This window comes from Nyctibius grandis, chromosome 9, assembly GCF_013368605.1.
Source record: "Nyctibius grandis isolate bNycGra1 chromosome 9, bNycGra1.pri, whole genome shotgun sequence".
Lineage (NCBI taxonomy): Eukaryota > Metazoa > Chordata > Aves > Nyctibiiformes > Nyctibiidae > Nyctibius > Nyctibius grandis.
In genome coordinates this window covers 33,064,073-33,079,386 of record NC_090666.1, presented here as the reverse complement: position 1 = coordinate 33,079,386, position 15,314 = coordinate 33,064,073, and the positions used below count along the sequence as shown (strand labels likewise).

At 46.5% G+C, this 15,314-nt stretch overlaps 1 protein-coding gene across 1 annotated transcript in view; it reads left to right on the top strand.

The window, feature by feature from the left end:
• Window positions 1–15,314, top strand: part of SLC12A8 (solute carrier family 12 member 8) — a 59,772-nt gene that overhangs the window by 25,876 nt on the left and 18,582 nt on the right. The window contains exon 6 of the mRNA XM_068407853.1: window positions 8,999–9,112. Coding sequence (XP_068263954.1) covers window positions 8,999–9,112 — 114 coding nt within the window. The remainder of the gene's footprint in view (window positions 1–8,998; window positions 9,113–15,314) is intronic.

The window sequence follows — 15,314 nt, the reverse complement described above, 5'->3', positions numbered from 1 at the left end:
AGTGCCCTGGCAGCTCGAGCAGATGCTCTGCAGTCTTTCTGCACTGATCTATCAGTGTGGCCACGTACCGTTGGGTTAATTGCATAATAGCTGTGTTTTTATCACTGCATAATCATCGACCTACATGTATTCAACACAAAAATTCCTCTCTGTTTTTTTCCTCGCCTAGTTTAAGGCTCCCAAAGGAGAAATACTGAGGCTGTGGGAGCTGTCAGCAGGTAGGATGTGGCCCTGAAGTCTGAGATGAAGCCAAGGCATGATGTCATCTGTGACACATGGAGGGTGAATCTGCAGGGACAGGTATCAGAAGTCTTGTGTTTGCTTTTCTCCGTCTGGGCTGGGCTGCATGTGCCCCACCTCCAGCTGTGGAGCTGTGCTGCTGCCCACAAGTCCTGCATGGAGCAGACATGCTCCTGGCTCGTAGGAAATGTGCACTGATCCACGCTGACTCACGCGGTACACACGTTACACTGGGGCTGCAGAAAAGGGCAACCTGGGTTTGGTGAATGCAGTCTCCTGGGTAGGTGAGACCAGCGGTAGCTGTCAGGAGACAGGAGCGTTGATCTCTTCAGTCCATCCATCCTCCTCCAGCTCTGCTCCCCTGCAGCTCTTCTTTTTTTCTGTCTATTTCTTTCCAGTCTTCCAGCCAGAACTTGTATATCCAAAGGTGAAGCAGGAGGTGTCCTGGAAGATGTTAAAACATTTTTGTATCCCCATAAGAGTTCAGCAAAGGTTATGTTTGTTCCCCGTACCTGCCAGCGCAGCTCTGCCTCTTAACGAGCTTTGCTTTCATGACACATCACTTCCCCGTTTCTTAGAGGACTGGCGATGTTCTGGTCAAAAGCTGTTCATGCACCACACAGGCCGAGTGTCATCCCACAGCAAGTTGAGCTTGATGACATGGAAAAAACACCATACTGTCCTCTGTCTACCTCCAGCACTGCTTCCCTCTCACTGTTTTCCTTCCCAACCTTTCCATGTTTTTCTTATACATCTTTGCCTCTGCCTGCCCTGTACCAGGCTGGCAGCAGTAAGACAATGCCTGGGAGCAGCAGTGGTAGTGTTGGACTTGCCTGGAGAAAAAAAAATTGGGAGGACCTCGGAACCTGGGTGGTTGCAAAGGCATGGCTGCAGAAGCAGCCCAGCCTTGGAAGAGCATTGGAAATGTGATTGTTAATGTCAAACAAGCCCAAACACAGGAAACCAAATGTGTGCATAGAAGGATGCAGAGGGATGGGGCTTGCGACTGCACTGCTTTGATTTATTATTTATTCTGTTGGGAAAGGAGATTCAAGTGTCATTCATGACCCCGGTGCCCTCTTCATGCCTCTCTGATGATGCCAATCCGCTGGAGAGGTGCACCGTTTTCAATGACCTTCCTTGGGTGTGCTGCATGGTGTTGCTGGGCTGGTTACAGTCATCCGGACCCATGTCGTTCTCCGGCACGTGTGAGTACCCCCTTTGCTGGGGGAGCCCAGAGCTCTCTGGAGCGCAGCTGTGTCAGTGCAGAGCATCATTCAGAACTGTTGCCTCAGAGGATCCTGTGCTGCTTCTTGCCTCAAGTTACATTTCAGCATTTGCATAGTGTGGGGGGAAGGCAAAGATAAAAAGGCCGTGGGGGTTGGATGACATTCATGGCTTTGCATCCATGTCTTCACATGTACAGTTTCTATGTGGATGGTTGGTCCCGTGTGTCTGCAAGTGCACTCTGAGATGCTGAAAAACCTATTGGTGGTGGTGTTTTGATGCTGAAAGGTTGCTTTGTTATGTTAAAGAAAATTGGCAGAGTTCGGGTCTCTAGGTTTGCTGATTCTTTATTGAAGCAACTCAGAATTGGACCAGCACCGCAGTGAGTGGTACCTGACCCAAATTCACTATCAGTTTCTATAGAAACTAATAAGTAGGTACATCACAAACTTCTCATGAGCTTCTGCTAAAATTCCACTAACTATTTCAATTCCTCTTTCTTCATTTGTCAAGAGTCCACAAAAGTCCATTCTTCTCCATTGGTCAGCTGATCTTTATCTTCTGGTTCCACTTTGGCTTCAGTCAACACCCCATCCTTAATGTTCTTGCTGTGATCAGTGTCCTGTCTTGATCTGGGTTGACCAGAGTCTGCTTTCCACTGCCAATGTCTCCTAAATATTAACCTAAAATAGCTAAAGTCTATTTAGAACCTTATTTCTAATAATTCTTATTTCTAAGTATTCTGTATTCTTTTAAGGTAAAAAAAGGTTAACCATACATGCTTTTTACTAGAATCATCAGAAATTAATACTTCTAGGCCTACTTCTGGTTAGCTACTCATTAAGCTTTGACTGATGATTTGTTCAGTCATAGGTCAGGATTATACAAAGGAGCTTTGAGAACAATATTCATGGATTGTGGAAACCCACCTGTGTTTATTCAGATAGACTTATATTAATTATTCTATTCTTAATTCTATTTCATCTCTATTGATTCTTATTTGCTTAATTCGTGAGAACTTCTACAACAATTATGTGAAAATTTCTACAACAGTTAAAGCCAGGCACACCTGACCTTCCCTCGACAAGTGAATGTGTTGTTCTTGTATGATAGGCTATGGGTAGGAAGTACACTGTCCTGGTTTGGCCTAAACCAGGCCGATTTTCCTTTCAGTGATTTTTACTTTCAGCTAAGTCTCCTCTAAGTAACTGCACTTTCTGAAACTAACTGCATGTTTGCAGACAGTGTCTGCTTCCAGGACTGATAACGCTCGAAGTTTGTAGTTATCACTGAGGCGCCGGTAGGGATGTTTTGCAGTAAGGCTCTTGCTGTACTTATTCTTAGAGAAACCAAGGTCACTGCTGAATTCCTCACTGCTTACAAGTGAAGAGCCGAAGGGGGGTTGCAGCTGCAGCGGGGAGCAGACAGGGCAGGTGACCCAAAATTGACCAACGAGGGTATTCCATCCCATACACGTCATTCTCGGTATAAAGGGGGGGGATCACGAGGGTCTCGCTCTCTTTCTGCTATGGCCGGTGTCCAAGGAGGACTCCGTCTGTTTTCCTGCTGCCCCCGATCCCGATCCGTGCGTTCCTGAATCCAGCTCTCGACCGTCGCTAGGCCCAGCCTGGGCCTTCCCGGAGCCTGACCTGCAGTGCCGGTGGTGACGTGGCTGACTTCAGGGGAGCTCAATCTTGGTTTTGTATATATATTTGTATATATTTGATTATTTCTATTATTATTATTATACTCTTTTTCATTATTATAGTTTATTAAAACTGTTTTAACTTTCCAACCCGGAAGTCTCTCTCCCTTTTCCCTTTCCCTTTCCCTTTGGGGGGAGGGGGGGGGAATAAGAGAGGGCATCTGCCACAGGTTTAATAGCTGGCCCAGCTTTAAAACCGTGACATGCACTTTGGTGAGTTTGGTGACCACTAGACCATCCATGGATGAACTTCTGCAGGCAGGGGCAGAATTAGTATTGCAAGGGCTTTTGCAGGGAGAATTTCATTTCTTCCCTGCCATAGAGCACTTCGAGCTATGTAGAAATTAATTTGGTTTAGGCCACCCAACAGTCATCTGATTGATGGACCGCAGCTTCTGAGAGTTACCGACCTGACAGGGCTTGACTTGCCCACCGGGGAGTTAACTGGGCTTGTACCTTGCCCTTGGCTAAGAGTTTGGAGGAAGAAAATGCAAGCATGTGGCTGGCGAGAAGTGAAACTTCATCTTATCGTGAAGGTGTGTGTTCAGGTGAGGATGGAAGCTGTGGGACCAGGCTGTGAGGACCATTCCTGTTTCCTCCACACCCGTGTGCCCAGGTACCTCCAGCAGCCACACCAGGACCTCACTCCAGGCATGCGCTTGGACTGGTGTTCAAGGGGAATGACTGGATTTTGGAGTTTGTGCCAGAAGGGTTTAGACATGGAAGAAGAAGAAGGAAAAAGAGAGAGAGGAGATAATTATGCCAAGAATATATAATTACTCTTTGCCTCTCTACCTCTTACATCACACAGGATCCCGAAAATGCTGGGGTCAGACCTGGGAAATGTGCTTCAAGACAAACACTTCCAGCTGTTCCTCTGAAAGCAAATCTCAGCAAGTACCTTCCAGGCGGGAACGTGTAGGCTTACTTGTTTAGGAAAAGAAAAAAATCTCACCACTTCAAGCCTTCAGCATCCACCTTCGTAATTAAAATCTCTAATCACAAGCAGAGCACAATATGTGACCCTCTTCTGGGAGCTGTTTCTTGAGGTGGTTTTCCATTTTTGCATTATTTAGCCCATGCCTCAGTGCCAGGGTTTACTTAACCTTAAGCTTGTGAACAGGCTTATTGAATTTGGCCAAGACTTGACTAATCTGTAATGAGCTCCAGAGGTTGCCTGGAACTTGGCAGTGCCGTCATCCTCTGTGCCGTTGCATAATGGCCTGACCCCACGTAACCACGGCTTCGCCTCACGCCCCTCCTCCAACCTCCTTGAGTCCTGCTTTGAAACCCTGGGCTTCATGGAGGGGCCACCATACGAAGGTGGGTGCTGAGTGCCGAAAACCACCTTGGCTGCTTTCATCCTCTTCCACGGGGGGAGAGGTGGGAGAAAGTGGCAAGAAAAGCTCAAACATGGAAACCAGCCAGGGTGGAGGGGGGATGCAGTGATGGCAACCAGGTGAAGGCTGTTACCCCCTTGTAGGCATCTGTGGTGGCCAAGGTGACATGAGAATTCTGGCCATCTTCCTCCTCCTTCTCTGCCTGCATCAGGCTGATGTGCAGCCCCCTGTGGTCCCCCTGCGCTTGTGAATGGAGGATGCTTATCCTGGAAGCTCTTCCATTTGAAAATTACTAGGTGTTTTTTATTGTTTATTACATCATTTTAATAAGTGCAACTGGAAGGACTTAATTTATCAAAATTCACAGGAATAATTCAGCTGTTGCTCTAAGTCAATTTTTTCCCCTGTTATTTATTTACTTCAGCTCAGCCGCTTGACAAATCCATTATTTCCCTGCTTCTTATTGAGTATCTAATGATGAAAATAAATTGTTGCCACTCTTTATTGTGCATTTCCCATAAGGCTGACACGGCACAGGGAAGGAACCAGATTATTTTCCTTCTAGCATGACACTGGGAAGATTGTTTATAGCACTTCAGCTCCAGCCCTCTGCAAGCCAACCGAGGGCAGGATCATTAAAGGCAGGATTTAGAGGCTGTGGGGTTGCATATATTAATTGAGAGCAAAATTTGTCAGACAAACATTTTGTAGTGAGCAAGGAGGGAGGAATCTGGCTTGGATCTCATGTACCAGCACTTAGCTGGAGGAAAAGATCCTCTTACAAAGAAAAAAAAAATTAATAAAATGATCTTGCCTTGTTTGGAGATCAGAGAGCCAAATATAGACCCTATCGCGTTTCCTTCCCTCCTGCTTCCGAAGCTCGTCCTTTTGAAGTGCACTTTCAATGGGATGTGGATAATTGACTCTGTGAACAACCGACCGAGTGCTCTGTTGGTTTAACCGATTGGTCTCAGTTGCTGATTCCTGTTTTGTTTTGGATGATTTTCAGCCCAATTGCCCCGTCAGCTACAATTAGTCCCATTAATATGACAGCTGAAAGGTCACAGATGACTCTCTCTGGTCGCAGGCACGAGGGCAGCCAGGAGATACTCACAGCGAGTTGTTCTCAGCTCCGTGGTCGCGTGACGATAGCTTGCTTAAATTGACGGCGATTGCAAATCCTGGCGTAAAACCGGTTACAAGGGACATGAGATTTGCTTCACGGGAGGGTGATTGACTGAGAAATGAGATTGCAATAACAAATAACATTTGGATGAACTTTTCTTTAATTAGACAAGAAAGCTCCTGGTCCTGTATAAAGGTGAAATGTGGAATGGCTGGGCTTCCTCTCGCCCGCCAGAGCCGCGAGGAAAGGAAGCAGAAGTGGGATGGAATCGTAGGCGCATCCGGTGACTCTTTCAACAAATCCCCAGCTGTCATTTTCTGTGGTTCCAGTAACATCTGTCATGGTTTCAGGCTTTGTCTCTTCCATCCAGGATTTACACTTAGGGGGATAAAGTAGAAAAGGGAACAGCAGATGAATGGATGGAGCACGAGGGATCGTTTGGTTTCTTAAGATTAGTAGGGCTCAGACGCACACAGGTGCAAGTCAGATGTTGGACTCATGGCTCTCACGGTCTCTCTTTGGCCATGGTATGGTCAAAACGGTATCACAGAAAATGTAGTCTGGTTGTGTACTTGGCCTTTTATGTGAGAAAGGAGACATAAGGCAGCCAAAGTGCCTGGATCAGCCCATTGTTGAATTATATAGCCCCCAAACCCTGTTGGAAGATCACAGTTGGAGATGCTTCACTTGTAAAGCAGGAGGCTGTGTCTGGTGAGGTTCTGCAAGGGTCTGGTTTTGGTTTGGTGTTATTTGGTATTTTCCTTAACTGTGTGGATGATGGAAAAAAGAATATGCAGATTCAATTTGCAGATGGCCCCCAGCTGGGAAGGGCTTGCAGCAGCCTGGCTGAGAGTCAGACTTCCAGAAGACCTTGCACAAGCTGGGGAAGTGGTATGAAAAGGACGATTTGTGGCTTGATGAAGACAAACATAAAGTTTTACAGCCTGGCAGAAACCGTCAGCTGTGCCAGTGCAGGATGGGGACTGTTTCCAGTAGGTGAAAGGATACTATTAAAAAATGCAAATAACTTATGGATCAGGCAAGACATAGCGTCACGAACTTCAAACGAGGTGATTTTGGTTTGACAGTAGGGGAAACCTAAATGACAAAGACAGGAAAATATGAGAGTAAACCATCAAGACAGGCTAGAGTCTGCTTCACAGGAGATGTTTAAGAATCAGTGGGGCAAACTTTTGTCAAGAGTGACATAGATATATTTGATGCTGCTGCTGCGAAGCACAGGTTGGAGAAGGTCTGCAGATCTCTTTGGGGTGAGATGAATATTTTGCCCACCCCTTTTGTTTTACTAATGAGACATTAACATTTCTATGAGGAGCACATACTTGTGAAAAAATCCCTTGGCCAGGGACTGAAATTTTCCTTGAGCAGTTTGGTGGGAGTTTTGCAGCCAGCCCATGTGCCATGCCATCGTGGGCACGAATTCCAGTTGAAGGAGCTCTGGTCTGGTCTTGCAGGAATGTACAACCTATGCAAATTGCCCCTTTATTTCTCCAGAAGCTGCACTTTCTGCAGACATCCATGAGGTCCAGATGTCAGTGTGTGGCACTGAGCTTATTCCCTTTAAATCTCACCTGGGACTTGTTCCTAGTGAAGACAGCCGGCGCTTTTAAAAAGCCTAGCAGCAGGAGACCTTTTCTATCAGTGTGTTTCCATCCATGTTTAGGCAACACAATGAATGCAGATGTAGTAGGAAACTTCTGATTATCTATAGGATTTTTCTGTGGCAACTTCAAAGCTCTGTGGTTAGTTATATTCTGAGACTTAAATGGATATGTCTTGCATTCAGAGCTCTGATTTAATTTTCCGGTTTAATCTATTGTCCAAACATCATTAATGGTTTTTTTTTTTTTTTTTAGGCATGGGACAGCTTTGATGGAGTCTTTTTTTAATTTCTGGCCATCACCCTGTGCAGACTTAAACAACATCCTGCCTGCTAATGAGAAAATTCAAGTTATTGCAGTCACATGTGTAGTGGAAATAGATTGTAGTGGCAGAAGGAAAAAAGGAACCAACTTTGCTCAACTCCCACCCCAGCTGGCATGAGCGTTTGGATTACTGACAGGGAGGAGAAGTTTCCACAGATTAAGAAACTCCATTAAAAAGCAGTCTTGCCTGTTGAACATGAAATTATTCATTTCATAGACATATCATTACTTCCTTAACCTGCTTTTCATGAGTTATCTCTTCTAAGTATGAGCATCTAAAACCTTTCCTAAGAAATGCCCTGCCGGCATGTCACTGTTGGACTCAACTATTCCTAACAAATCCAGGTTTGTGGAAGGATTTGACCTGTCCTTCCAGTGTGAAGTGAGGGAGCAGGATCTTCCATTACATACCCAGTAAACTAGTTGCATGACATTGATATCCTACCCATTGCTTTCCCCCCTCTCCCATCTTCTGTAAAACTTTTTGTTTGGAAAGTAAAACCCGTGTGTGTATGACCTTGGAAAAACTTGGCAGAAGTTGGTGTGGGGAGAGGGGCACAGCCCAAGGTCTCGGCGTTTGCTCCTTGCTGCGCCTTGATAAACATCTGTAGAAGATCTGAGAGGGGGGTGGGTGGTTGTGATGTACCACCCCATGTTTAGCCTTGGTTTGGAGGTGATAACGCAGCAATGGGAGAGCAATGACATCAGGAGGGTAAGTGCACAACGTGGCATCAGAGCACTGGGCAGTTTTAGAGCACCGTATCCCTTCTCCACTGGGAAACCTGTCTTGTAGGTCAGAGCCCTGGCTTTATTGGCTCTGGCCTCATTGGCAACCAGTATATAAATCGGATGTGTTGGTAGCAGCTTCACAGCATGGGCACATCTCTGGTCTTGCCTGTGCAGGAGCTTGACTGGCAGAAACACAGAATTGGGATACGGTGTGAGGGCTTGCTCAGGGATGCAGTTGTCTTATGGCAGCATAATTTTGCTCTATTTGGAATGCAGATTAAAGTGGTGTGGATAAATAAGTATACATATTAGCTGATCCCTGCAGCCAGTTCTCCTCCATGGACAGGTTTTACAGGAAGATGTCCTGCTTGCTTGCAGACAGGACTCAATATGATCCATGTTCTGGCTTGGCGAGAGCCTCCCAGCCTGCTGGTGCTGCTCAGCCTACTGGCCTTCATCAACTATGCCTTTCCCTGGCATTGGCACCCTTGTAACCGCACTGACCTCTTCCCTGCCTTCTGCCCCCACCAAATAAGTTCACATTCATCCTTTCAGACTGTCCCTGGAAACAGCTGCTGCTGTTGCATGTGTTTAGAGGATGCGTGGTCACCAAGAGCAGGCTGGAGGGTCTCCTGCAGTCCCTGTAGTTTCTGAGGTTCTCCTCTCGCCTGCCATGTCTTTGCAGAGCACGGCTTCGTTGGATACTCCGAAGAGCTTATGTTCAACAACACGCTGCCAGACTACAGCCAGGGGGAGTCTTTCTTCACTGTTTTTGGAGTGTTTTTCCCAGCTGCCACAGGTACCGTAAGTTTTTTCCTCTTCGCTCTCCCTCACAGTCACATCTCAGAGATGAGCAGAAGCAAGGGGAGTTACTCTGGGTGGCTCGGTGGGGTGAGTGGGACCATACTCAGCTGTAGCAGACTCATGTGGTCAGTTCAAAATGTTCAGGCTTTCCTCCAGTATCTCAAATTTTGCACACTCCTGTCCTGTTCACTTTAATATGCTCTTCTGTCTCGCTGTGGTCAGAAACTGCTGGTCAACTCTATGGGTTGATGTGGTGGTGTAAATCCCTCCTTGCCAAGGACGAGGCTCAGGCACCAGTCTTGGCCAATGTTGTCAGGCCACAAGGTATCAAGCCTTTTTAAAAGGGCTGATCATGATTTATCTTATTAGATAAACCTTATGACTTGATTGTACTGGGAGGGTAGGAAGAGCACAGGAGGGCTTTCCATCCAACCTTACTGTGGGAGGGTGGCCGAGCCGGTATGATACCATCGCTCATGATGCTGACCCACCACTCTCCACATGGCATCACAGATGCATCTTTGCGTGTCAACAGAGCTCACGCTTATGAGCTTAACTGAATGCTTTCATATTATTCATTCCCTTAAATTACCAGGAAGATCCATGTCCCTTTCCAAAGCTGGCAATCTCCAGTGGGAATGAAATAACTATCAACTGGAGTTACAATACCTTTTGTTGATGCTGCATTTTTTTAAGCTATAAAAAGTACTGATTATAAGCAGTTTCCATAGTGATGAATCCTTGGATTGCAGAATGAATTTTCAGAGGATTAGCTCTAAGCAACTCGCTGGAAGTTGTTCGCAGAATTGGTGTGGTACAGGGAGACAAACAAAAGGGGTTTGTGAAACAGGTGGGCTGGAGGAATGATCTGCTAGCAGAAGAAGTAACTTTGTCAGGTGCGACTAGTGCAGGACTTCAAATTTTCCTTTGAAATTCTTTCTCCCAGTTTATCATGCTGGCTATTGCCTCCGTGTAGACTTCTTCCTGGAAAACTTACCTGCCTGAACTGACACCGTGGAGAAGTTGGCTTCTGCCCTCTTTTTTTGTCGTTCTGCCTGGCCCAAGCAAGTCCCACAGCCAAAGAAAGAGACCTTCCCCATGAGCCCTGACTCCGATGCAGGAAAGCAGTTTTTTCCAGCTCCCTCATTATAGAAGAAGGAACAGTTACAACAAAGCTGTGCGGAGAATTACTGTGATTAGCCATATGAAATGGTTCTTCATCACTGCTAATGCCTGGCTGCTAGGAAGAGGGCCAAAGCTAATAGATAGAATTTATTTAAAGCCCTGGCAGCCTGTTGCTTTGTTAGTTAGCAGTAGTAATACCAGTAGCAATGTTAAACGTTCTTCGAAAATACAGTTTGGGCTGATGTATAATTACTCTGATTGCTACACAGTTTTTTCATGCGTTCTTTTTAATTGCTTGGTTATTTACAGGATTTAAATTATTCCTTTGGAGTAGCGGTGCCAGTGGTACCATATATCATTGCTCTTGATATTGCTGTTTGTAGCACTGTCGAGTTCAGGAGCCTCATAAAACGTAGGGTCGTGTTTGGTGCTCTACACGGAAGAACTTGTGATCTGATCAAGGAATTTTTAAGTTGGGAGACAAGACTTCTTTACTCTAGATCACAAATGGGGAGCCCAGTGCAACTTCAGAAGTGCTGGGAATAAAGCTCACATCTCCTAGGGCTGGGGCAATGAGTGAGGTCTGTGGTTCCCCCCCGTCTTGCCTGACCCATGCTGTCTTAGCTTGCCTCCTCCCCGTGATGGGGGTGTGATGCCAGGGCTGCAGAGAGGACCCCGGGTTTCTCGGGGTCCCATGTGCTGGAGCAGAGCTGCTTCCCACCGCATCGCGGGCACTGCCAGGACGCAGCCCGAGCCCGCCAGCAGGACAGGCGGTCTGTGAGATGGAGATGACATTTCAGGGATGGGTTTGGCAGCGGCATTAGTAGCAGGCTGGAGAGATGTGATAGGATTTGCAGGGCAGGCAGCCTGATGCAGGTTGCAAGTGAATGGCAGTGTCAGTCTCCATCACCTCTGGGTGAAAAGGAGCCACAGGGACATGCAAATGTCACTCCCAGGCTGTCACCTCCAGCTCGTGCTCCTGCTCCTGCCCAGCACCATCCCCAAATGGTACCCACCTCTGCTGGGACCCCGCAGTGATGCGGCCAAAGCACTGGAAGCAAAATCCTATGTGTTAAGTTAGATGCAACAGAAATTTGGGGAGAGTTTCAGAGAAACAATATGTTGTTTAGTTTTGAGGGGTTTCTTTGAGCCAGTTCGAAACATTTCTTTGACCCAAAGCAATGTTCTGTTTATCTTTTATTACTAAATCTTGTGTTTACTCTTTTTAATTTTTAGCATATGCTAGTTTACAGTCTAAGATGCTGCTTTGATAACGTTTTTTTTAAAAAAAATGTTTAGGAAATTGTGAAATGAGATGTTTGGGCCTTTCTGAGATGAAATGTTCCTCTTTGAAGTGAAACTATTTTGATCTCTTCAGGATAAGCTCTTTATTCACCCTCCACAATGGCTGTCTCAATTCAACCCGTTTAAGTTTGGTCTCTAGGATGTACGGAAAAGTAGTTTGAAGTTGCCCATTTCCACCAGAAATAGCAGTGAAATGGAAACTTCAGAAATACAGGCTGGTGGCTGTAAAAGCAGAGGGGCAGTTGCTTTGGGAAAGGGGAGCAGGACCTGCAGGGACACCCGTGCCGGGACCGAGCAGACAGGAGGAGCCACTGCCTTGGCCAGGGCACTGTGGCCAAGGATGGTCATCCCAGCCTTTTGTAGACCGATAGCAACATGCTGCCTCCTATGAGCATCCTCGTTGGATCATTTTGTTCCAAGTCCAGTTATTTTCTGCGTTTCTCTGTATTTTATTGGTACAACTCCAGCAAAGTGAGTGAAGTTACCCTGGTTTTACAGTTGGGCAGTGGGGAGCAGAGGCAGGTTCGTTCGCTTCCTGGGTAACCAGCTATTTAAACCATTTCAGCTGGATGTGCAGTGCAGCTGGCTTTATTCCCCCAAGTTTGTCATTTAATAATCAAGAAGTAGCTGAGAGTTCCAAAACATACATCTAGAGCTGGCCTAAGTGGGAGTGGGAAGACTCAGATTTGGCGGCTTCAATCAGAAAGACTAACGTACTCGCTACAGAAGATGTGAACATATCCCTGTAGAGATTCTGGGCATTACCCAGATGTTTTTGTGCATGGTTGTAAATACCTTCTTAACGCACGTGTTTTGCTGCTGTGCTGTGATACACAAGCACCCAGCTGCCCATCTAACCAGAGCTTGGCGCGGGGAAGGAGTCTCGGGAGCTGCCTGCCGACGTTCAGCTCCTAGGGCTGCACAACGACAGTAGCAGCAGCGGTGCAACCATCAGCGCACCTTTAAAATGAAGTTAAGCATTGGTTCTGTTGTGCAGAGAGTGGTTTTCTTTTTCTACTAAATCCCCCAGGTTTTCCGTCTAATGAAAGAAGTGTGTTGTCATGTGATACAAGAAAGTAAGACGACGTTTGAAGCAGCGTTAGTGGAAAATAATCATCCTACTGAAACCAGTTCTGAAATAAACCGTATTTGGCACTTGCAAAATGACAGCAAATAGATTTAGAAGTTTTGGGCAAAGTTATCAGATGATGTAAACTGGCACAACTCCATTGAAGTCTATGGAGAGGTGCCAGCTTACATCAGTGGAGAATTTGGCCCTTTTAAAAAATTAGCTACAATTCTTAGATAAGATTTTCCATTCTTCATCTCTTGGGTGAAGGAAAAAAACCTCTCTTTTATATTTTGTAGTAAATTCACTGGAAAATGCAATGGGTGTTTGCAACCAGTCATATCTATGGCTTTAAACCATAGCTGGTGGAGTTAGAAGCCGGAGCTGGTGGAGCTGATGGTTGTGTCTAATGTACAATGTAGGTGGTCCCCTCGTGCACGTATCTACCGCCTGGCTGAAGCCCAGGACAGGATTACGCTGGGAATAGCAGCAATGTACAGACTGTCTCAGCCATAATTTCCTGGCTGAGTTGACTGTGTTTTCATGCTTCCTTGTCCAGAAGCTTTGTCATTATCTGCTGCTCTCTGAGATAATAGCCAGTGTGGAAAATCCAGCCTGCTATCTCGCTGAAACAGAGAGGTGGATAATTTTCTCCGTGGACAATCTGCAGATATGATTGCTTGAGTTCAGAAGGGATTGGCCATTTCCCTATGGGACAGGTCTGTGTCTGGAGGAAGGAATGTCCCAACTTCTTTATGTTGTTGAATTTTATATGCAAGTGTAGGGTTTTTCTTCTGTTGAGTGGCTAGAGTCTCTGGAAAGGCTGTTTGTGGCTACTCACAAGTCAGACCAGCTCTCTGGTAGGGGGTGACCGAAGCTATGGATGGTGGAGATTGATTAGGTTTTTTTTAAATTAATCAGGTTGTCCTTTCATTGAAAAGTGGGGTGGTTAGCCCACTGCTCGCAAAAGACCTTCTCACTACTGCTCTTTGGCAGCTGTCATCCTGTCTGGAAACTTACTTTTTGGGTGATGGTGGAGAGGTGGCTTTGGCATTGTCCATATGCCTGTGCTAGCAGATTGTCCATACTTCTGTGCTAGTCAGGTCTGAGGTGTAGTTGCAGCACGGAGGAGATGGCTTTGGCCTGAGTGGCTGAGAATATCTGTCTTCGTTCCTTCTGTGGTGGTCTCGGCCTTCGTCAGTGAAAGCCATGAGACTCTGGTGACCTCCTGGGGGTCCTGACAGAAGCTAATGGTGTGCACTGGCCTGGGTCTGACCCCTGGTCGCTGCTGAGCCGGAGGTCAGTCATGCATCTCAAGATCCCATTTATGTGGTCTCTGGCAGGTCATCTCCTGGCTGCTTCTGCATATGTGTGGGTCTGTGGGAGGGAGGCAATGAGGCGGCCTGGGCTGTGCAGTCATCGCTGCACAGATGACTCACGTGTCCTCAACTTTTTTTCATATTCAGTCCAGAAAATGCCACTTTGGTGTTTCCCCAGTGCTTTGCTGAGGTAGGAGTTTGGATGAGGAAGAGGTGAGTCAAGCTTGAAGATTTAGAGGTGGTGCCAGATGTTTGGGAAACTTGGCCAAGAGGCACATGAGATTAACAGCTGTCCTTCTGACAATAGTTTGCTCCCTTTGCAAGAAAAATTCAGAGTATTCTCAGCTTTCTGCTTTGCCCTTGAATTGCCAAGTAGCATGTCACTGAAGAGGGCTTCATAGAGGCTTCATTTAGCATGAAGTTTGTGACCATTTCCACGGACTTCTGCCTTCCTAACGTTTCTCACCTCCAGCTAGGCCTATTGTGTAGCTGTTTAAAAGGAGCAGTGCTTGAACGGCACTTGGAAGCTTTATCCGGGGAAAAGCACACCAGTTGATGGGCTTTTAGCAGTGCTGTTCAGAAGTACGTCCATGCAATAGTCTTCCAGGAGAAAATTAACAACTCATTTTGATTTGTAATGTTTTCGGTATGGTGTCAAGGATTCAAATCTGGTCTGAATCTGGAAGACAGCTCTTCCTGGAGCTGAGGAATGCCAGGAGCCCGTGGAGACTGTTGGGGCTTTGGCTCTGTGGTGGAGAAGAGGACAGAAAAAGATGTCTGCTGGGTGGGATGATCAAGGGGGGAAAAATGATGATCAAGGCAAAAATAATACTAATAAATAAATAAAGCCCTAGATGCTTAGCTAATGTGTTTGGCAACATGTGAGTGCCTTATGCTCATTAACGTGCTATCCTCACAGCAGCACAGCGAGGAGAGGAAGCGTTACAATTCCCATTGAGCAGATGGGGACATAGAGCTATGAAGATGCATAGCAAAGCCTAGGACAGAGCAGGGAGATGAGCCCCTGTTCCCCAAATAGCAACCCAACCATTGCTCCCTGTTGGCAGTCCGTCAGTGGCCATGCAAAGTCTGTAGGGAAGGCAGCCATCTGGCTGAGCTGGGATTGTTCCCTTTACCCTGGGATTTGTCCCATGGCTCCTGTCTGCCATTCGTCTTGGGAGAAAACCCTCCCAAGCAGCAATCAGTGTTTGAGCTTTAAAATGCAATGGGTTGTTGCTGATTTAGAGCTGTAGTCACTCAGATTTGCAGCCCGAGAGACTGACTTCGTCATTCTTGTGCCCTCTGAAAACGAGGAATGACGGCTGGACTTGGCAGATGAGTGGCAGACTGACGCGCGGCCGGTCCCCTGCTGCTGGGGC